Here is a 21,678-nt window from a genome sequence, read left to right as displayed (position 1 = left end):
ATCAAGTTTACGTATTTACGAATTGATATAAGAAAAAAATTTCACACTCATTTAAGCCACAAAACTTTTGATTATCTATCTAATAATCAACCGTAAGTTAAAGACCCACTAAATTAATATTTACCAAACAGAAAAATAGTTACCGAAGGAAAAAAGTAACAAACCCCAGACAGAGTTCATAAACCCTACTTTCTTTCTTTTTTTTCTTCCTCAGCCTATCGTCATATAGTTTTGAGGAACACTAACCATGTCTCTGAGCTGAACCATGAGACTCGTTCTTTTATTTCTGAACCTTTTCGTGAAAATGTTTTGTTTTCTTTGCAACTTTATTCACATTAATCGAAGATTCCCTCGCCATGTAAGTCTTTGCTCCTCTTCTCTCTCTCAATTTTTGTGACGATTTACATACAAAATTGTGAGGAATTTAATTGGTCATAATTATGTTACCATTAAGTCATAATATTGTGACTAAACTAAATGTAACAAACTTTGATCACAAATTAGGTCTCATTTGTTACCAAATATATAGTCACAAATATAAGTACTGATTTGCAACCAAATATGGTAACTAAATTATATGATGTTGTAACTAAACTTATGGTACAAACTAAGTACAACATAATATTTCTGATTTTTTTTGTTTTCTAATCTGTTTTTGATGATATATGTCTTTTTCCTCCTTTCTGTTATTGTTTTTACACTTTGAAAAAATGAATATTGTAATCCCACTTTAGCATTATTGTTGTTCGCACTTTGCATAATTGAGTAACTGTCTATTCCACCAATCAACTTTACGTATTTACGAATTAATTTAAGAAAAAAATTTCACACTCTTATAAGTCACAAAACTTTTGATTATCTATCTAATAATCAATCCTAAGTTAAAAACATGTCGAAAATAAAATAAATAAACAGATATGAACTGTTGAGTGAAAACATTAATTTTGGGCCTATGCAGCAAAAGGCCCACTAAATTAATATTTTACAAACAAAAAAAATAGTCACGGAAAAATAGTTCATAAACCCTAGTTTCTTCTTCTTATTCTTTCTTTTTTTAAAACCTTTTCGTGAAAATGTTCTATTCCCTTCGCAACTTTATTCACATTAATCGTAGATTCCATGTAAACCCTTGCTCCTCTTCTCTCTCTCAAATCCAATCCCCTCTCTGTTTCCCTCTATCTTCTCCCTCTCAATCTTCCTTCATCTCTTGCCCTTTCGTTTGGTTCACTAGCTTTCTCTGTATCATCCGATACCCTTTCGTTAGCAAAAGCGGTGGTGGTGCTTCTACTTATTATTCCGACGATTTCGATAGAGATTGGATCCGTAAAGTTGTTCAGAATGATCTCTAGGATGATCCCGGAATCGAAAAGCTTCTTGATTTGAAATCAGCTCCGATTTGTGTTCCGAGGGTTCTCGTTGAATTGAAAGAAGACCCGAAATTAGCTTTCAAATTCTTCAAATGGTCGATGAACCGTGATGGGTTTAACCACACCTTAGAATCGTACTGTATAGTAGCTCACATTCTGTTTTGTGCTAGAATGTATTACGATGCTAATAGTATCCTTAGAGAGATGGTTTTGTCTAGGAAGGCTGATGACTGCGATGTTTTTGATCTTCTGTGGTCTACGAGGAATGTGTGTGTGCCTGGTTTTGGAGTGTTTGATGCTTTGTTTAGTGTTTTGATTGATTTAGGAATGCTTGAGGAAGCTATCCTGTGTTTCTCTAAGATGAAGAGATTTAAGGTTTTCCCAAAAACCAGGTCTTGCAATGGTTTATTGCACAGGTTTGCCAAATTAGGGAAGACTGATGGGGTGAAGAGGTTTTTTAAAGACATGATTGGTGCTGGTGCGAGACCGACTGTGTTTACTTACAACATAATGATAGATTGTATGTGTAAAGAAGGAGATGTAGAAGCTGCTAGAGGTTTGTTTAATGAAATGAAGTTTAGAGGTTTGATTCCAGACACTGTCACATATAATTCTATGATTGATGGTTTTGGGAAGGTTGGTCGATTAGATGATACGCTTTGCTTTTTCGAGGAAATGAAGGATATGAGCTGTGTGCCTGATGTGATAACATACAACGCTCTGATCAATTGTTTCTGTAAATTTGGGAAATTACCTCAAGGTTTGGAGTTTTATAGGGAGATGAAGCGAAATGGGTTGAAACCAAATGTTGTGAGTTACAGTACTTTGGTTGATGCTTTATGCAAGGAGGGTATGATGCAACAAGCCATCAAGTTTTATGTTGACATGAGAAGGGTTGGTCTTGTGCCTAATGAATATACCTATACATCTCTCATTGATGCCAATTGTAAAATCAGTAATCTCTCAGATGCCTTTAGGCTGGCTAATGAGATGTCGCAGGTGGGTGTGGGATGGAATGTGGTCACTTACACTACACTGATCGATGGCCTTTGTGATGCGGAGAGAATGAAAGAAGCTGAAGAACTTTTTGAGAAAATGGATGCAGCCGGTGTGATTCCAAATCTTGCAAGTTACAATGCTCTCATTCATGGATTTGTAAAGGCAAAAAACATGGACAAAGCTTTAGAGCTTCTGAAAGAATTGAAGGGGAGAGGTATTAAACCGGATTTGCTGCTCTATGGAACTTTCATTTGGGGTTTGTGTGGTTTAGAGAAGATAGAGGGAGCTAAGGTAGTGATGAATGAAATGAAGGAATGTGGAATCAAAGCGAATCCACTGATCTACACCACGTCAATGGATGCTTACTTTAAGTCGGGAAACCCCACTGAGGGATTGCGTCTACTGGACGAGATGTTAGAACTTGATATCGAGGTCACAGTTGTTACATTCTGCGTTTTGATTGATGGATTGTGCAAAAACAAGTTAGTTTCTAAAGCTATTGATTATTTCGAGAGGATAAGTAATGATTTTGGTCTACAAGCTAATGCAGCGATATACACTGCGATGATTGATGGTCTCTGTAAAAATAATCAAGTCGAAGCTGCGACAACTCTGTTTGAACATATGGTTCAGAAGGGTCTGGTTCCGGACAGAACGGCTTACACATCGTTAATGGATGGGAAATTTAAGCAAGGGAATGTGGTAGAGGCTTTGGCTATACGAGACAAAATGGCTGAGATTGGTATGAAGCTTGATTTGCTTGCTTACACTTCATTAGTCTGGGGACTATCACATTGCAATCAGTTGCAGAAAGCGAGATCCTTCCTCAAGGAAATGATTGGGGAAGGGATTCTCCCTAATGAGGTTTTGTGTATTAGTGTCTTAAAGAAACACTATGAGCTTGGATGTACACTCGAAGCTGTAGAGTTGCAGAGTTATCTGATGAAGCATCAGCTCTTGACCAGTGACGATGATGATGCACTCCCGCACATTTGAACTCGAAAGATGCAACCTTTTTGCTCTTATCAGACTGATTCTGATATTCGGATCCAAATCTTGTTTCTTCTAAAGAACAAGAAACCAGACTACGGAGTCTACAGCCGAAGCTTCTCCTGAAAAAGATTTATCATAAAACAATCTTGGCGGCTGCAGTTTCCTTGTATGGTTCAGGACTAATCCGAAGAGAAAGCTTATCGACGAATATATTGTTCATCGAAAAGACCAGAGGTACCAAACTGATCCAATATTGGGTGCTTTGTTACTAAAATCTGAGATGAGTCTATGTGATAAGGTAGATTAAGTCTTTTTGTTGCAGACTTCAAGTCTCTGAAGCTAAATGAAAAGGATGAGAAAGTAGTGAACTGAAGATTATGAATCAATTTGCTTGAAGATGGGTTTTAAGGGTTCTTCATTGTTTGTTCTTTTTGTATTGTTGCAATGAGGAACCAATAAAAAATCCCCAGTTTTGGTCTGTGTACATTTTTTTTCACCCAAAATGTAATTTTCACTTATTGATGATGAATAATTTAGTTTAGGTTTGAACAAATTATCTATTTTTTCATTAAGAAGATGAATTATATAAATTAAGCAAAATTAGTCATAGAGAAGGTTATTACAGTAATTTATAGAAGCTTGTAACTCTCTCTCTTCTCTCTACAATTCTGTTCGCCCTAGCCGCCCCCAAAAATATTGAACCCGCCGGTGACCGGCGTCAGGTGGTTTCCACAGCACCTACGCCGGTCTCTCTTCTTCTTTCTTCCCCTGTTTCTCTTTTTTCTTTTGCTTCTTCTACTTTCACGGCAAAGTGCTGAGTTAGAGGCGGAGAGATCTCAGATTTGTTTTTCCGTTATCGTCGGCATGAAAAGAGAACGTGACGGAGCTTGAAGACGGCACCAAATTTTCTTCTTTTAGCCTTCGGCTTGGGTTTTCCCGGCGCGATTTCGGTCTGGATAAATCGATCTCCTGCAGCTCTTTGTGGTGGCAACTTTCTGGTGCGGAGCTTCATGGTGGGGAATCACTTAGTAGCTGTTCAGAGCGGCTGCGGCGGTGGTGTTGTGGAGGTTTCAAAGCGGATCCATTTGAGGCTTTGATGTGGCTCTGTTGGTGGCCCAGTTTTTGTTGCCTTGTATGTAGTTGTTTGTTGTCTGTTGTGTTTTTGTTCAGGCTGCGACTTTGGCGAAGTGGGAGGAGTTAATGAGACATGGTGATTGAAACCGTGAAAGACGATTGCTCGGCCACTTTGGTTTTAGCTTTTGTCTCCCCTGGGGGAAGTGTTTAGGGGAGTCTGATGTTGTGAGTAAGGTGGAGTCGGCTTATTCATCTCTCGTGCTATCAGCAACATTGGATTATGATGAGCATTTCCCAAGTCGCTAGTGTTGTCACTTGCTTGATCAATAGTGGTTCCGGTCTGTGGTTTTTTAACCACAGTTTTCGAGTGTTTTCATGATCGAGAAAGTTGTAGGTACTAGGTTTGAAAACTGCCTTGATTGCGTACGCTCGCGACAATTTCGAGTTCATGTTGCGCTCTGCATTTGTCTTTCTTTATGGTGGTTTCTCTCGTCTCATCTTACCCTGCTTTGTTGTGTGCTTGCTTATTTTTTTTTTTGTTAAAAGGCTTTCAATTTATAAACATATATGCGCAATGGGCTATTTCCGGAATAGGCCCATACAATTATCCCCTTAGGGCCCAGTCCGATTACAACAAACCAAACCAGATAACAAAGACCAAAATTAACCCGGGTATATCAAACTAAACCGGTAGCTAACCGGTATGAGTCAGAAACCCTAATCTGCAAAGGAGAACCCTAGTGCAGCCGCCTTCCCACGAAGTTGCGGATACTCGTCGGCCCAGGACCACCGGCGAGCCAGGAAGACGGGAGTCAAACAGAGAAGGTGACACAAGACCATCACCATCCCGCCACCGTAGAGTTGTGAAGAAAAGGAAGAAGAAACCGATCTAACAATCCGGAAGCCATGGTTCAGTCTGATAGAGATAGAGCAGTAGGGAGTAGATCTAAACAGCCATCGACGGTGGCTTAGCCTTGCCTTTCCGGCGGTAGACCTCCCCCGTCAAACCACCGGCTGTGACAAAACCTCCTGCGTCTCCAGCCGTTCAGATCTAACCGCTGTATCTTTCTCATTCCTCGCCGAGAACTACCTTCTTCTAACTGCAAAGCCACGCCGCCGGTAGAGCTCTTACCGGAATTGTCCTGCGGAAGCTTCTCCTCGCCACAGACTCCCTTGATTTCGATCTGGTGACCTCATCGGTAGGTGCAATGGACTACGGATAAAGCGCCATGAAACAGTAGTTCCTCTTCAACGCCGGAATCGCCGGAGGAACCTTCACTCGATGCACAGAGTTGTGATCAGAAGAAGAGAAAGGAGGAAAGAGGAGAGAGCCGCGAGTAGAATTCACGCGCCCACCTCTCTTAATTTGGACGCATGTGTGCTTGCTTGTTGTTCTGTTTTTTGCATTGTAGTTTTTTGGTCTTTTTCTGCTCCCTGTAATTCTCTATAACCTTCTCTCACAAATGAAAATTGGTATAAAACTTAATCTTCTACCGAAAAAAAAAAAAGGTTATTACAGTAATATTTTTTCAGTTTATATTATGTTGCCCAAACAAAAATAAAAATGTATACTACAGTAATATTTAATAGAGTTGCTTATATTAGTTGTGAGAGTTTCCAATACTGAGTGTAGGCTGGCTCGGAAACAGGTGTGGGAGATTTAGAGCGAGGTTCGGAGATCTCTGTCACCGTAAGATAATCTCCAGGTACGGATTCAGCTTCGGATTCTCTCTTCGTCTCGAACCCGGTTTGTATAGCCGTTTAATCTCGCTCTCGCTCTCACGATCAGTCGAGTTAAACTCAAAAAGCTTTGAAAGATGCAATCTCCAGATGATTCTGCATCTTCTCAACTCGAATTTGTAATCGAAAATGGTTGAATCGTTTCTGAATTTGTGTTTTTGTATTTTTTGTATTGTTTTGTGGTAAAAGAGAGATGGGAGCTAGGGTTCGAGTTCAGCATTACAATTTGGGATCAGCTGATTCCTACATCGGTACTTCTCTCCACGATCTTAACTCCGTTGATGGTTCGGCGAGAGATATCGACGACGATAGTTTGAATAACGACGGCGATTCCTCTTCCGCGGTGTGTAAAACATTTCTCAATTTTGGGTCTCAATTCTTTTATTTTTTAGGGTTTATGTGTAATTGAAATTTGGGGTTTTGTTTTTTTCAGGACTGTATGCATGAATCATATAGAAGCTCTATGCAAATCCACAATGAAGTTGTTGAAGAAGGTGGATCTAACATGGAGAACATGTTAAGCATTGAAGGTATTATTACTAAGGAAGGATCAATCTCAGTATTTGGATTTCGTTTATCATTGATTTTGTTATGTTTTTGTTTTTAGATATTTCACCGATTGAATCAGCAAGAGCGAGATTTCTACAAATCATCGTGGACTATTTTATTACTCAACATGTGATTGAGGTTTGTGAGGACAAGCTTGTTCTTGATGTGGTTTTAGATGGACGGGATGATGATAATAATTACAAACTCAAGAGGAAGTCTGATGATATACAATATGAAGGCGATCCGCGTTTTGCGTTACCGTTGATGTATGTTGCGAATTTGTATGAGACTTTAGCTGGTGAAGCAAATGTGAGGCTTGCTTCGTTGAATGGGATAAGAGAAAAGACTATTGGGGTTTCTGTTGAAGCAGCTGGTGGCTTGTATCGGAAATTAACTAAGAAGTTTCCTAAGAGAGGTACAATTTTTGTATCTGTTCTGATGTTTTTTGCAAATGTGTGATTATGTTTTGAGGAGCATTAGTTTGATTTGTCTCTTCTATGGTATATTTTACAGGTAGTTGCATGTACAAGAGAAGAGAACTGGCGACTTCTGTTGAAACAAGGACAAGATTTCCAGAATTGGTAGTACATGACGAGAAACGAGTTCGTTTCGTGGTGGTCAATGGTTTGGATATTGTTGAAAAGCCAGATGATTTGCCTATTGAAGATGCTGAATGGTGAGCAATCATCATCAAGACGTTTACTATTCTGAGTTATCTACTTCAGCATATAATTGGATGTTGTCACTCTAGGTTTAAGCGGTTAACAGGCCGTAATGAAGTGGCTGTCTCTGCGAGAGATTATAAATTCTATTGCCCTCGACCCAAGCATAGGCGTGGTCAAAATTCTGTCTCCAGCATCCATGGCTTGCCTGTAAGACCAATCAACTCTCTGTTTATAGCTTTGAGTTGGAAGAACAAGCGACAGTGTGTTTGTGTTTTGTTTTGCAGACATTTCCAGGTATAGACTCTTCAACGTTAGCCAATACACAAGGGTTTCGCTCCGAGAATGAAGTATGCGCATACTCTTTCCGAATCTACATACTATGGCAAATTCTAATGTTAATGATCTTGAGCTCATCCAAAATTAATCATAATTGCAGGAACATCACACTCCTCCTTCTCCTTCCAAACATCATATGTCGTCTTTGTCTCATCAATTTCACCAATCTATGCACCAGAGCCACCACCATCATCAATCTATTTACCAAAGTCAACACGCAGCCACACATTTTCCCGGTCAGAACCATCAATGTGACCCTGAACTATCTCTCACCCACCAGTCACCATCAATTTCACAGCACATGGCTTGCTTGCAACCCCTCACTGGAGGCCATGTAATGGTACAAATCTTCCATAATATATATCCCGATTGTATCATTTCGATCTCCATTCCGCATATATATGTTCATCTGTCTTTCCACAGCCAACTTGTCCGGCAAAATTCTGCGACCAATGTGGAGCACAGTACTTGAGAGAGACATCCAAGTTCTGCTCAGAGTGTGGTTCCAAGAGACTCGGGATATAGTCAAGAGAGACAGATCTTTGCTCAATTCTCCGGTTGGTGAAGTCTGAGCAAGTTTACTTGGCACAGAAGTAGCTAACCTAATTGTGTTCCTAATTCTGATTAATGCAGATGTGTTACCGTTTATATGGTTTTGGCTATGTAATATGTACGTAACATGCCTATATATTCTGCCTAGCTGATATCTGATCATTGCATGAAATTCTTGTCAAAAGATGTGATATGAGCCCCAAAAAAAAAATGTATTACAAAATGAAATGCAAAAGGTGTTGTAACTTGTAATAATTTAAAAACGATTGCATGAACGAGTCTATGAAATGAAATAAAATATGCATTTTCTCTTTAGATAGAAGTAGAACCTCTATAAATTAATACTCGGTAAATTAATAACCTTTATAAATTAATAAATTTCTCTACTAGTGTAATTTTGGACACTATTCGATAATATAATAAAATAATATTTTTTTGAAAATCCTTTTTAAATATATGGTCCCATCAATAATATAAATTAATAACTATATGAAATTATCTAAATATATGTATATATCTACATATTAATTTTTATTCTGTATAAAAACCTTTGAGTGCTATCGTCAAAACATGATAATTTTTATTTTCATTGTAATTGATTTTATAAAAATATTATTTATAACCATTAAATCTTATTTTTAATTTTTTTTTTACCAAATTAGGAAAGTCTCTCTATAAATTAATAATTATTAATTTATCGAGAAATTAAAACCTCTATAAATTAATAGATTTCTCTTGTCCCAATATTATTAATTTATAGAGGTTGTACTGTATAACATTGACTAAAAATAAAATTATAGATTTTTTTGTCTTAATTGTTTTCTATTCATTTTATATTATTTTTAGTTATTTTTGAGAACAAATAAATCCGATAATAGAAGATAACATAACACAAATCAACAAAATGTTTTTTGTAATATATTCTTTTTGAATCTAATGTTAAATTATATTCAAAAGAAAATAAACTTTGTTACATTGTTAATGCAGAACTGTTTTGAAAACTAGGAAAAATTTAAACTTAAATCAGTTTATGTTGAGTCTGGCCGCAAACCAGCGTTGGATGCGTTCATCTCCTCCGTTTGTTAATGTGCTCAAGCGGTTACGCACATTCTTGTCAATGAGCTTCACCAATTTCCCAGTTGTTGACGGTTGTTCACCATGTCTTCTATCGTTTCTCTCTCTCCAAATAGAGTGAATAGTGTTCTGAAGAGTATATCCCAAGAGAAAGCGTTGTGTTTGATCCAATTCATTACGAACTTGTGTAGGAGTCCTTTAACTAGTTCCTCCCATACCTGCCGGGAAAAGAGACATTGGAAGAATTTTGTAATATATTCAAGGTATATATTCTCCAACATAGCAATTATTCAAGGTATATGTTCTCCAAAATGTTCCCGTAATTCAAGGTATATATTCTCCAAGAACTAATGTATAAAATATTATTGGTTCTTGAAAATATTTGATCATCATGATGGTCTAACACCTTCTCGTACATAAACATGACCACCTTCAATGCACTCGATATAGTGGCAGATGAAGGCACACACTACAAAAAAATAGCCTGTCTATGAGAAACAATTGCTATGTGTCTTGCATATTTTATCCGCCATATCCATCTCTATATAAAAAACATATTTGATTATGTGTGTTAGTAGTGTATATATATATATATAACAAAAACTTATACTACGATATAAACAACCAAATTTACATCTATGTATGTATGAAAATTTGGATACTAGATATAACATGATATGGGTATTGAACCTGCAGCAGCAATAAGAAAGATGAAAGAGATCAGGAGAAGGGCTGAGAGAGCATGTTGAGAGAGCTGCATTATTAGAGAAAAAAAATTATGAATATGTTAGAGAGATCGTTGGAAATAATTAAGTGTTGTTTAGGAAGAATAAGCTGGTAACACTATATATACTACAAGAAAATATATCTAAAACCACAAAATATTTTGTACCTTTGAAGCATATTTGGTGGCTACTTTTGTAGCAGCGGAAATCCACAACAAAAATGTTGGGCTATAGCATTGTAGCTGTTTCTTCATGTGGCTTTTTTTTATTGATCAACTGGAATTATGTTGATATCGAAAGAGTATGGGTTTCACAACCCATTGGAGAACAAAGCTGTTTTTGAAACTTACACATACTTACCGCTACTCTTATGCTCCGAGTAAAGACAGGCTTATACAAAAAAAATTTTACCAAAAAAGTCAAAATCAAATGGTTTAAGGCTATTGCATCCTGCAGTCATCTGTAACCCTCTATGCTATTAGAATGGCTCCCTTGTTTGAGATTGAATTTTCCAAAATAATTCTCCAAAACTTGAACGCTTGCAAAGAAAAAATGGCCTCCATCGCTTGATATCTAAAAGATGGTCACGCTTTAGGTCTACTAATGACATCCACCAGGAGCTTATCTTGTAGAGCAAAAATCATTTTATCAACTTTGTGACTTCTCATGCTCTTTATAGCCCAGATGAGAGACATGAACTGAGATTCTTTTTGGTCAGCTACTTTGTGAAGGCCCTTCTACTATGGAGTAGAACAACACCCTCATGATCTCTCAAGACCCAAGCAGCATCAGCCAGTTCATTTCTTCTTGACCAAGAAGTGCCTATGTTACACTTTAGCCAATCCTTAGGTGGGTGCAACCACAACTTTCCGGTTTGACTGACCTCACCCCTGAGATTGACACCTCCAGTTACTTGCTTGTTGCCTTCCGACAATATGGTTTCTTCTTCGACTCTTTGAGCTTCTACCCACTCAAACCAATCATCTTTTGCTTTTCCTGCCGAATTAATAGCTGAGAAGCATTCCCCTTCAAAAGAGACCTGATTCTTGTTCCTCCATAATCTCCACATGACCCATGGAAAAAATTTCCTTACCTCCTCTGGCCAAGATTTGTTTTCCTGGTTTGTAAGAAGATAATGGAAATTGGAAAATATCGACCCATTGTGGAATCCAAATTCCGGCGAAGGCACTCCTGCAACAGCCCAGGTTTGTCTCGCTATGGGACACACAAATAATATGTGGTTTATAGATTCACCTTCACACCCACATATCTGACATCTCTCATCGATATGTAGACCCCGAGAATTTAGAGCCAAGGCCACAGGTAAAGCTCCAGACAAGATCTTCCTTTGAAAAACATGAAGTTTAGGATCAGTGTGTACCTTCCAGATTTGGGATTTCAGGACATTTATGGATGGAAGTTGATTTGCTTGGATTATGATGACTGTATTGTTTGATTGGGAGACTAGCCAATAAGCCGATTTGACTGTAATTTCACCACTCTTATTGAAACACCAAGAAAAGAAATTCTCCTGATCCAGGACCGGTTTTATTTTGATGATTCTCTGAATGTCAGCCGGTAAAAAAAGATCTTCGAGTTTTTGGAGATCCCAAGTTCGTCTTCTTCTATCAATCAAATCACACACTCTAAGATTGGGGTTAAAAAAGTTATTCTTTCTCCAAGGCGGTGTCAGCTCTCCATCCTCAATCAAGTTATCCATCCACACCCTAATGGTTTTACCATTACCTATGTTTTTGGTTAAACATTTGATTAGAAGATCCCTCCCATGTAATATACTTCTCCAAGCAAAGGATGGCCTTCTCCCAATTCTAGCCTGTAAGAATTCAGAGGTTGGGAAGTACTTACTCTTCATCACCTTAGAAAAGAGGCAATCAGGGTATTGACGATCTTCCAGGCTTGTTTATAGAGCAGAGCTTGGTTAAAGGTTTCGATGACTCTAAAGCTCATTCCTCCTTGGTCTTTTGGTAAACACAGCCTCTCCCAACTTTGCTAATGGATTTTATTTGCATGTTCCACATTGTTCCACCAGAAATTTGCCATCACACTCGCAAGGTTTGCACATGTAGTTTTAGGTAATCTGAAGTAAGTCATGACAAAAACAGGCATCGCCAAATCAACCGATTTTAGTAAGACTTCTTTACCTCCTTGGGATAGAGATTTAACATACCATCCAGACAACTTAGATTTAACCCTTCTTTGATACAACCGAGAAGCTGCACTTTTGAACCATAGAAACACTCATGCATTTCTAAGTAAGTACTTGCCCCTTCCTTGTGGATACCCAGCTTGGTTTGGATACCTCTTTTAAGATCCCTGCTCACATTTACCCCAAACGTGATTGAGTATTTCCGAAGGTTGATACCTTGACCCATGATTTTTTCATACCTCTTCAAAATAGCCTGGAGGACATGACTTAGCTCCAAAGCCGCTTTGCACATGAACAAACTGTCATCAACAAAGGGTAGGTGATGAATCTTTGGGCCTTGGTCATCGAACTTGATACCTTCTTATCTTCCTTCGAGTTGTGCTTTGTTGAGCAGGTGAGTGAGTCCTTCAGTATATAGGTCAAAAAGAAAGGGAGATAGAGGATCACGTTGTCTTAAACCTCTTTGGGGAGTGATGAGTCCAAACGGTTGATCATTAATTAGTACAGAATAATTGACAAACAAGACACATTTCATTACCCATTGGTCTCATTTAATCCATACTTGGTGAAAGCCTAAAGCTGCTAACACAGATATGAGATAACTCCACTCGACTCTATCATAAACCTTCGACATGTCGGTTTTCACTGCAATGAAATTATCAGACATCAATTTCTTACCACTGAGGCTATGCACTGCTTCGTGTGCTACCGTTATGTTATCCGAGATCAGTCTTTCGGGGACAAAGGCCGGTTGATTTAATAAGACAATGTTCTGGAGTAGGGGCTTCAATCGTTTAACCAAGATATTTGAAATGATCTTGTACAAAATTGTGCAAATGACTTATTTGTCTTAGGTCTGTCATCTCTGTCGGATGTTGAGTTTTTGGGAGGAGGAAAATGTGAGTGTAATTCCAGTCAATGGGGAACACTCCACTTTCAAAGAATTTTTGAACCTCCTTGATTACTTGAGCCCCCACGGTATCCCAGTATTGTTGGAAGAAGCTTGCTGGCATCCCATCAGGACCTGGAGCACTTGAAGCTTTAATGGAAAAACCGCATTTTTAATTTCTTCCGCTGTGACTTCTTCAATCAGTTCCTCATTCATACTTTGGGTAACCTTGGGTTTAAAGTCATGAAACCATTTGAGAAAGGAAGATGGATTGGATGGGTTGAAAAGGATGTTAAAATAAGCAGAGGCAACTTCACCTTTTGCGGCTTTAGATCTTTGAGCAGTACCATTACTATCCAGCAGCATTTCAATCCTTACCCTTGATCTGTTTCCTCTCACAGAATCATGGAAAAAATCTGGAATGACGATTACATGACCTAAGCCACTTTTGTCGGCTTTTTTGACGCCATAAATCTTCCTCCGCTCTATAAGCTTTTGCTAATTCACCCTTCAGACTGAACTTTCTCTAGAACTTACACTAACTGGTGTATCTTATCAAGAGAATTTGCACTAATCTTTTTTTCCATACACTGAGAGCTTTCCTACAGTCCCTTATTCTTTCAGAAACTCTGAAACCAGTATTCCTGTTTCCATGTTTCCAAGCTTTGGCAATGGCTCCTTTTACCTCAGGGTTTTGGAGAAATCTCCTGTCAAACTGAAAGTGACCTTCGACGCAACTTGAGAATTTCTTCTTGTGGCTATTCATGGAAAACTAGCAACGGATTTTACCACACGTATTTTGGAAAAACTTATACCTATAATTTTGTAGCTATTTTATGTTCTGGTTCTTTTGTGGTTATTTTTATCATGGATAGATGCAAATTGTTTTGTGGAAAATTTAAATAATTTAATTTTAAAAAAGTTCATTCAATATTGACTAGAAAGAATTCATTTAATATTGAGAGAGCTTCATTTTTGGAGAGAAAGAGAGTATATAAATATTATATAGCGATAGTTGGAAATAATTAATTGTTGTATAGGAAAAAGAAGGGAAGAAGTGAGTGGCGATATATATATAGGCGACAGGCTCACTTGACATGTGTTTTCTAAAAAGAAAATTTAATACATTATTATCTATTTAATTTGATTGAAGTATGTTATTGTCTAAGAAACAGATATATTTTTCTAAACCAAATTATCTTAACCTAAAAATAGTTGTAAGATAGAAAGCATTCAAAAATTTATTTTGACTTTTTATCACATATGCCATATATTCCTAAAATGTATTTATGTATTTTAGTAAACATAATTCACATAAAATTATTATTACATATTATCTTATGATATTATTCTAATTAAAGTATATTCTTTTGTTACCTTGTGCTTTGAAAATAGTGTTTCCTCTACATATTTAATTCACCATATTAATTTCTCTTTTTATTGTTTTTCTTTCTTTTCATATAAATACAAAATTAACATCAAATTAATATGATGTACATATAAAGATTTAGATTATAAATTTTAAGTCAGGGCTTGCTTGCAATCCCTCACTGGAGGCTATGTAATAGTACAAATCTTCCATAATACATATCCCAACTGTATCATTTCGATCTCCAGTAAGATCCTCAATTACTTATCTGTCTTTTTGCAGCCAACTAGTCCGACAAAAATTTTCAACCAATGTGGAGCTTAGTATTTAAGAGAAACATCCAACTTCTGTTCAGAGTGTGATTCTAAGAGACTCAGGATATAGTGGAGAAGAACAATTTTTTGCTTGATTTCTTGGGTTGGAATCTCTTTTGAGGCGCATATTTACTTCAGGTTGGTGAAGTCTGAGCTAGTTCACTTGGCACAGAAGTGGTTAGCCTAATTGTGTTCCTAATTTTGATTAATGCAGATGTGTTACCCTTATATATGCTTTTGGTTATGTAATATGTTATTAACAGAAATAAAATATATATATATTCTGCAGAATCAGTACATGACTATTGAAATAAGTTTTGTCATTGAATTAGATTTTGACCAATTACAAAAGATGTTGTAAAATGTGGCATCACCAAATTATCTATATGTTTATCATGGGAAGTAGATCGATCCTCAAACAACCCGACCCGTTTTTTTATAATAATAACGATATATATTTAAGCATCTGATACTACTTAATTAAACCAATCAAACCACAATTCATCATTAACCAGCAACAACCAATAATCTTAGCGGAAACATAAAAACAATACAAAACCAACATATCATCAATACAATAACATTCATAACCATTCTATCCAACAACCTAACATAACTCTAACCAAGGTTCCAACATCAATAACATAACCCTAACACAATAACCGAGACTCTAGATCATCCTCCCATCTACGAGCTATACACACAAGCTAATCAAGAGTACAACCACAAATAAAACATAACAAACCAGCCATTGAACAGAACATCTGATAACATTTCACCACATCTATACATCACCACACAAAACAAGTCATACAACTCAATCGCTCAGATAAGCTCATGGTCACACACTCACCTTAATTATAACAACAAGTACAACCAGAAAAAAAACTCTCCTCGCGTCTGAACCAGTCCAGAAACGTCATACAACAAATCACAAAACAAAAAGCAACCTTGAAGCAAACTGGACAGAAACATAAAAAAAAAACAGTCTTAAAGGCGAAACCCTAATATTAAAACAAAGCGTTAAATATCAAATTCCTCTGGTGAAAACCTACCCCTAGACGTCACAAAGCTTCCTACCAAATTTCGTGCCGATCAGAAACCATACGAAACCACAATATCAGTTCCAATACCCGATAGTCCCAATTGGTGTCTGAGAAAACGTGTCTCACGAAACTGCCAATAACTCATCGAATTTAAATCCAAATATACTTTTGTAAAAAGGAGAATGACTATGAAAGTCTTGGTAATAACTCTACCAAATTCGTTACCTTTGAGTTTTGATCTGCTATGTCGCAACTGTTTTCTCCCAAAGCCTAACGATTCAGCTCCTTCTCCTTCTCTCTAATACAAAGCTTTGTTGATCTCTTTCTCCTTCTCCTTCTCTCTAATAAAAAGCTTTGTTGATCTCTTTCTCCTTCTCCTTCACAATCGACCAAGAGCTCCCTCTCTCTTTCTCTGAGGAACCAACAACGACAAACCTCTACAACTAAAAAGAAGAGAAGCGTCGAACCTTGTATACAAGAATTAAGGCCTCTTTGGTTTAATTAAATTAAACAAGAAAATAGCTAAACCAATAATTAATTAAACCATCATTTTGGTTAATCAATAAATCGATCAGGTTAATAAACCAACAATGATGAAACCAAATCTACTTCAATTTCCGATATCTGACGGTCGGTTTGCTACGTCCAGGAGACTTTAAAGATTTTTTTACCTTCCCTACAAATCACCACATAATTTTTCCCTGTGTTTTGTCCTTACTCGTACAGTTCGACAATCACTTCTCGGAATGTCACCCATCCTGAAACTACTTTATCTCAAGCATGCATAACTCTGGAGTTCTCTCAATATCCTTGACAGAAACGATAAGTTCTATATACTATATAGGTGGTCAAATCAATATTTTTCACACTATGTAATAGTACAAATATTCCATAATATATATCCCAACTCTCATTTCGATCTCCATTAAAGTCCTCATTTACTTATTTGACTTTTCGCAGCCAACTAGTCTGGCAAAAAATTTCGACCAATATGGAGCTCAATTTTTATGAGAGACATCAACCTTCTGTTCAGAGTATGGTTCTAAGAGACTCAGGATATGGTGGAGATAGACATTTTTTTGCTTGATTTCTCGGGTTGGAATTTCTTTTGCGGCACAAATTTATGTTAGGTTGGGGAAGTCTGAGCCAGTTCACTTGACATGGAAGTGGTTAGCCTAATTGTATTCCTAATTTTGATTAATTCAGATGTGTTACACTAATATATGCTTTTGGCTATGTAATATGTTTATGACCAAAAAATGAAATATGTATTCTGCGGAATCAATACATGATTATAAGAATATGATGTGCCATTGAATTAGATTTTGAAGAATTGCAAACGATGTTGTAAAATGTGGTATCACCAAATTTTCGATATATACGTTTATCATGGGAGGTATATCGATCCTCAGTTTTTACTTTGCAATCATTTAAACACGACGAGTTAGTCTAAGAAAGTATCTATATAAGCTTTTTTTTTGAATATAACATTGATTAAAATAAAAGGAAACTTTTTATTTTAATGCTTAAATATATTTTTTAATTAATTTATATATTTTATATTATTTTTAGTTATTTTGAAGAACAAAGAAATCCGAAAATAAAATATTAAAAACCCAAATTTAACAAGGAATGTCTGTAATTCAAGATATATAGATATATTCTCCAACAACCACATAGCAATTATTGAAGGAAGAAGTTTGAAATACAAGTGAATCTTGATAATATTATGATAGTCTTTAACAGGCTTTGGTGCATAAACAACGACGGAAGACTCCATCGAATTCGCATTGACCGCCTTCAAATTTCTCGAATTGTTGGCATATGATGGCACAACTGTTACTGCTAAAGCACACACTTGAGAAACGGTCGCTCCGTGTCTTGCATATTTTATCCGCCAAACCCATCTCTATATATATAAAAACATTTGAGCATATATGTGTTAGTACTTAATAATTAATGTCTATAAGAAAAATGTATATTCATTACGATATAACAACTAAATTCACATACTTGTATGTATGATAATTTTGATACTCTAACATGACATGAGTATTGTACCTGTAGTGGTAGCAAGAATGATAAAAGAGATAAGGAGAAGGGCTGAAAAAACACGGTTAGAGAGCTTCATTTTTGGAGAGAGAAAGTATGAATATTTTAAAGAGATCGTTGAAAATAGTTAATTGTTTTGTTGGAAGAAAAAGTGTTGTTGGTGGCACTATATATAATATTTAAAATTTGTTGATAAACAACTCTTAAAAATTAACCTATGATATATATACCTCTTTTTGACATGTGTTTTGTAAAACGAAATTTTAATACATCATTATCTATGTCATTTGATTGAAGTATGTTATTATATCTAAGAAACATATTTTTTAAAAGCAAATTGTCTTAAGCTAAAAATAGCTGCAACATAGAAAGTATCCAATATTTATATTGTCTTTTTATCACATATGCCATATATACTAAAATGTATTTCTGATTTTAATAAACTTAATTCACATAAAATTATTATAGATATTATCTTATCATATTATTATTCTAGTTAAAGTAGTTTTTTTCTATTACCTGGTGCTTTAAAATAATATTTCTTTTACATATTTATTTAATTACATTTTCTTTTTTAGTTTTTTCTTTCTTTTCATTTAAATACAAAATTAACATCAAATATGATGTACATTTAAATATTTAGATTATAAATCTGAGCTAGGGCTTGTTTTCAACCCCACATTTGAGGCTATGTAACAGTATAAATCTTCCATAATATATATTCCAACTGTATCATTTCGATATCCCTTAAGATCCTTATTTACTAATCTATCTTTTTTGACATGTGTTTTCTAATAAAAACTTTTAATACATCATTATCTATGTCATTTGATTGAAGTATATTATTGTAATTAAGAAACATATTTTTTAAAAAGCAAATTATCTTAAGCTAAAAATAGTTGTAATATAGAAAGCATTCCAATATTTATTTTGTCTTCTTATCACATATACCATATATTCCCAAAATGTATTTCTGTATTTTAATAAACATAATTAACATGAAATTATTAGTAGATATTATCTTATGATATTATTCTAATTAAAGTAGATTCTTCTATTATCTTGTGCTTTGAAATAGTGTTTCCTTCACATATATATATTTATCTTTTTTATTTGTTTTCTTTCTTTTCATTTAAATAAAAAATTAACATAAAAATGATGTACATATAAAAATAAATATAATAAATTCTGAGTTAGGAGTTGACAAAAAAAAAATATTATGAGCTAGTGCTTACTTGCAACCTTTGACTAGAGGCCATGTAATGGTACAAATCTTCCATAATGTATATCCCAACAATATCATTTATGTGACAATCCTTCCCATGGACCCCACTAGCCCCCGCTAGCCACCCCAACTTACCCCAAGCTGGCCCTGCAAGGCATTAATCCTAAACCCTCACCGTGGAAATGAAACTAATCATCTAAATTCACCAGTAGGTTATTGGTGCGCCAAACTGAAACGACCCGACCCGTTTTTTTTAAATAAAAATACAATATATAATTAAGCATCCATACTACTTAATTAAATCAACCCAAACCACAAAAACATCATCTAAACCAGCCATAACCATCTTACACAGCGGAGACGTACAAACAATACCAAACCAACATATCATTAATACAATAAAATTCCTAACTAATCTATCCAACAACCTAACATAACTCTAACCAAGGTTCCAACACATAACCATAAATAACCAACAACACACAAATGAGACCCTAGATCATCCTCCTCCTCATCGCCTTGATTCCACGTTCACACTTTGCCTTTACCTGCACCGCAAACACAAATTGAGATGCGTGAGTATTTAATAAACACTCAGTGAGGCCATCCTCCCATCTATTGGGCTATACACACAAGCAACTGAGATTCTATTATTAAATCCAACAACCAAAACACAAACAACACAACAAACCAGGAAAGACTCGGTTAAGTCTGGTGTCGCTCGACACTAAGTTGGTGTCGACCGACACTAATTCGGTGTCGACCAACACTCAACCAACATGGTGTCGACTGACACTAACTGGTGTTGATCGACACCACCTCCGTAGACACGATCTGCACGAAGCCGAACGACGAACCTCCGTTCCAAACTGCTTCCAAACCTTCCCAAACTCTTCCAAACTTCTCAGGAACCTATGGGAACATGAAAACAACCAACCCACACAAGAAAAACACCACAAACACAAAGAAACAGCCAAAACAACAGAGATATCAGGCTTAAATCAGCCATGGTCAAGCACTCACCTCTTTTGCAGGAAGATTCTCACTCGACAACGACGAATCCAACACTTAGAAACATTCTCCTTTGTTCCTAGCACAAGATCTTCACTCCACAGCAATAGATCTCTCTAGAACAGCACAGGATCTCACAAATCTCTCTCAAAAATGTTTTCTCCTTCTTCTCTCTGCTTCTCTTCCAAAAACCCTAAAAGGACGAAATAAGTCGAGTTCCCCTTTTAAACTCGAGTTAAGGGCTTCTCCTAAACCAACCACGCAAACCGGACGATTAAAATCGAACCAATCGAACCGTCAAAAAACGGTGTCGACCAACACCACAAGTGGTGTCGATCGACACCCTAACCAAAATTCTAGAAATTGGTTCGCGAGCGTTACAATTCTCCCCCACCAATAAGGATTTGTCCTCGAATCCCGCAACATCGTCCCTCCACCAAGGAACCCCGTGAAATCGTCACCACGCCCACACAATCTCCGACCGGACTGAACATCATCAGCCAAGGCCTTCCGTGCAACTGTCGCAACAGCCTGCACATTCACGTGACCCAACAGTCCACTCGACCCTGACCTCACTAGTCAGCACAATACAACAACATGAGATTTAACCCGACCTCTGAGGTCTCATCCAACCACTATGCTCATACCCACATCCTATACATTGTTTGCTCTCTCACTCATACGTTCTCAGGTTGCAACCGTCGAACTACACCGCCTGCACTCTCAGACTGTCGTCCTCGAGCATACCGTCTCACTCTCGGATCATCACCCTCGAGATCTCGGTACCAGGGGAACTACTCATCCCCTCCGGGGAACTAATCATCCCCTAGGAGAACTAATCATCTCCTTTGCCGCTCTCAGGGTAGCAACCCGTCAAGCCTGCAGTGCACTAGGGAAACTAATCATCCCCTCAGGAGAACTAATCATCTCATCCGGAGAACTAATCATCCCCCCAGGAGAACTAATCATCTCCTCATGAGCAAACAAGTCCTAATGTCTATAAGCATCTCCTGACCGGAACCACCTCCCGTGGTTTGCGTATAACATCACAATGTCCTACCAACCACCATATTCCCTCACTGGAATATCAACACCATCATGACCACTAATCAGACCAACTCTAACACATCTTAACCATTCGTGTGTTTACACACGCCCTTTTCAAAAATAGACAAGTTCTAACTATTCATAAAACGTTCTATTTGTTTGCAACCGCAATCTCCATAACTAGCTTTTTCTGCTTGGCAATTATCCACAGCAAATCATCAATACGAGCGTAATAAAACAAACAAGTACCATACGTTCGCATATTCTGATTCACCGCATCAAATGCTTTGCAAGCCGCAACTCCGGTGTTTCACATACCCTTTCCAAAATAGACAAGTCCTAACTATTCATAGAACTTCACATTTTTAGAAAATTTCTATTCATGGAAACTTTCCATTTATATACCCAATATACCTCAGGATTCCATAGGAACTAATCAATCATCTTAATGAATCCTCTTCAACAACACCAGTAAGCACAGCGG

At 36.8% G+C, this 21,678-nt stretch overlaps 2 protein-coding genes and 1 pseudogene across 4 annotated transcripts; 2 read left to right on the top strand and 1 right to left on the bottom strand.

Annotated features, from left to right (window-relative positions):
- The first annotated feature begins 1,013 nt into the window (after nucleotides 1-1,013).
- LOC104789989 (putative pentatricopeptide repeat-containing protein At2g02150 pseudogene) lies at nucleotides 1,014-3,912 on the top strand (annotated as a pseudogene). The gene is made up of 2 exons (XR_015560232.1): nucleotides 1,014-3,593; nucleotides 3,682-3,912. The product of XR_015560232.1 is annotated as a putative pentatricopeptide repeat-containing protein At2g02150 pseudogene (transcript).
- Nucleotides 3,913-3,970: 58 nt separating this feature from the next.
- On the top strand, nucleotides 3,971-8,590 carry LOC104789988 (uncharacterized protein At2g02148-like). Of its 2 annotated transcripts, XM_010515674.3 has the most exons (9): nucleotides 3,971-6,139; nucleotides 6,363-6,516; nucleotides 6,607-6,703; nucleotides 6,781-7,137; nucleotides 7,236-7,398; nucleotides 7,474-7,594; nucleotides 7,672-7,734; nucleotides 7,824-8,063; nucleotides 8,147-8,590. In XM_010515674.3, exons 2-9 carry the CDS (start codon nucleotides 6,367-6,369, stop codon nucleotides 8,246-8,248), a joined length of 1,293 nt encoding a protein of 430 aa, XP_010513976.2. In that variant the 5' UTR covers nucleotides 3,971-6,139; nucleotides 6,363-6,366; the 3' UTR covers nucleotides 8,249-8,590. The 2 variants fall into 2 exon arrangements, with proteins under 2 accessions (XP_010513976.2, XP_010513975.2); XM_010515673.3 differs by having other exon boundaries at nucleotides 3,978-6,139; nucleotides 7,824-8,590.
- An 8,860-nt stretch (nucleotides 8,591-17,450) lies between these two features.
- Nucleotides 17,451-18,091, bottom strand: LOC104789986 (defensin-like protein 8). The gene is made up of 2 exons (XM_019246548.2): nucleotides 17,921-18,091; nucleotides 17,451-17,768 (listed from the first exon to the last, which is right to left on the bottom strand). Exons 1-2 carry the CDS (start codon nucleotides 17,988-17,990, stop codon nucleotides 17,599-17,601), a joined length of 240 nt encoding a protein of 79 aa, XP_019102093.1. The 5' UTR covers nucleotides 17,991-18,091; the 3' UTR covers nucleotides 17,451-17,598.
- Nucleotides 18,092-21,678: the final 3,587 nt, after the last annotated feature.

The sequence above is a fragment of the Camelina sativa genome, chromosome 6, assembly GCF_030686135.1.
Source record: "Camelina sativa cultivar CO46 ecotype springtype chromosome 6, ASM3068613v1".
Taxonomy (NCBI): Eukaryota; Viridiplantae; Streptophyta; class Magnoliopsida; order Brassicales; family Brassicaceae; genus Camelina; species Camelina sativa.
Note: the sequence above shows the minus strand (reverse complement) of the source record. Positions and strands in the feature narration are given on the sequence as shown.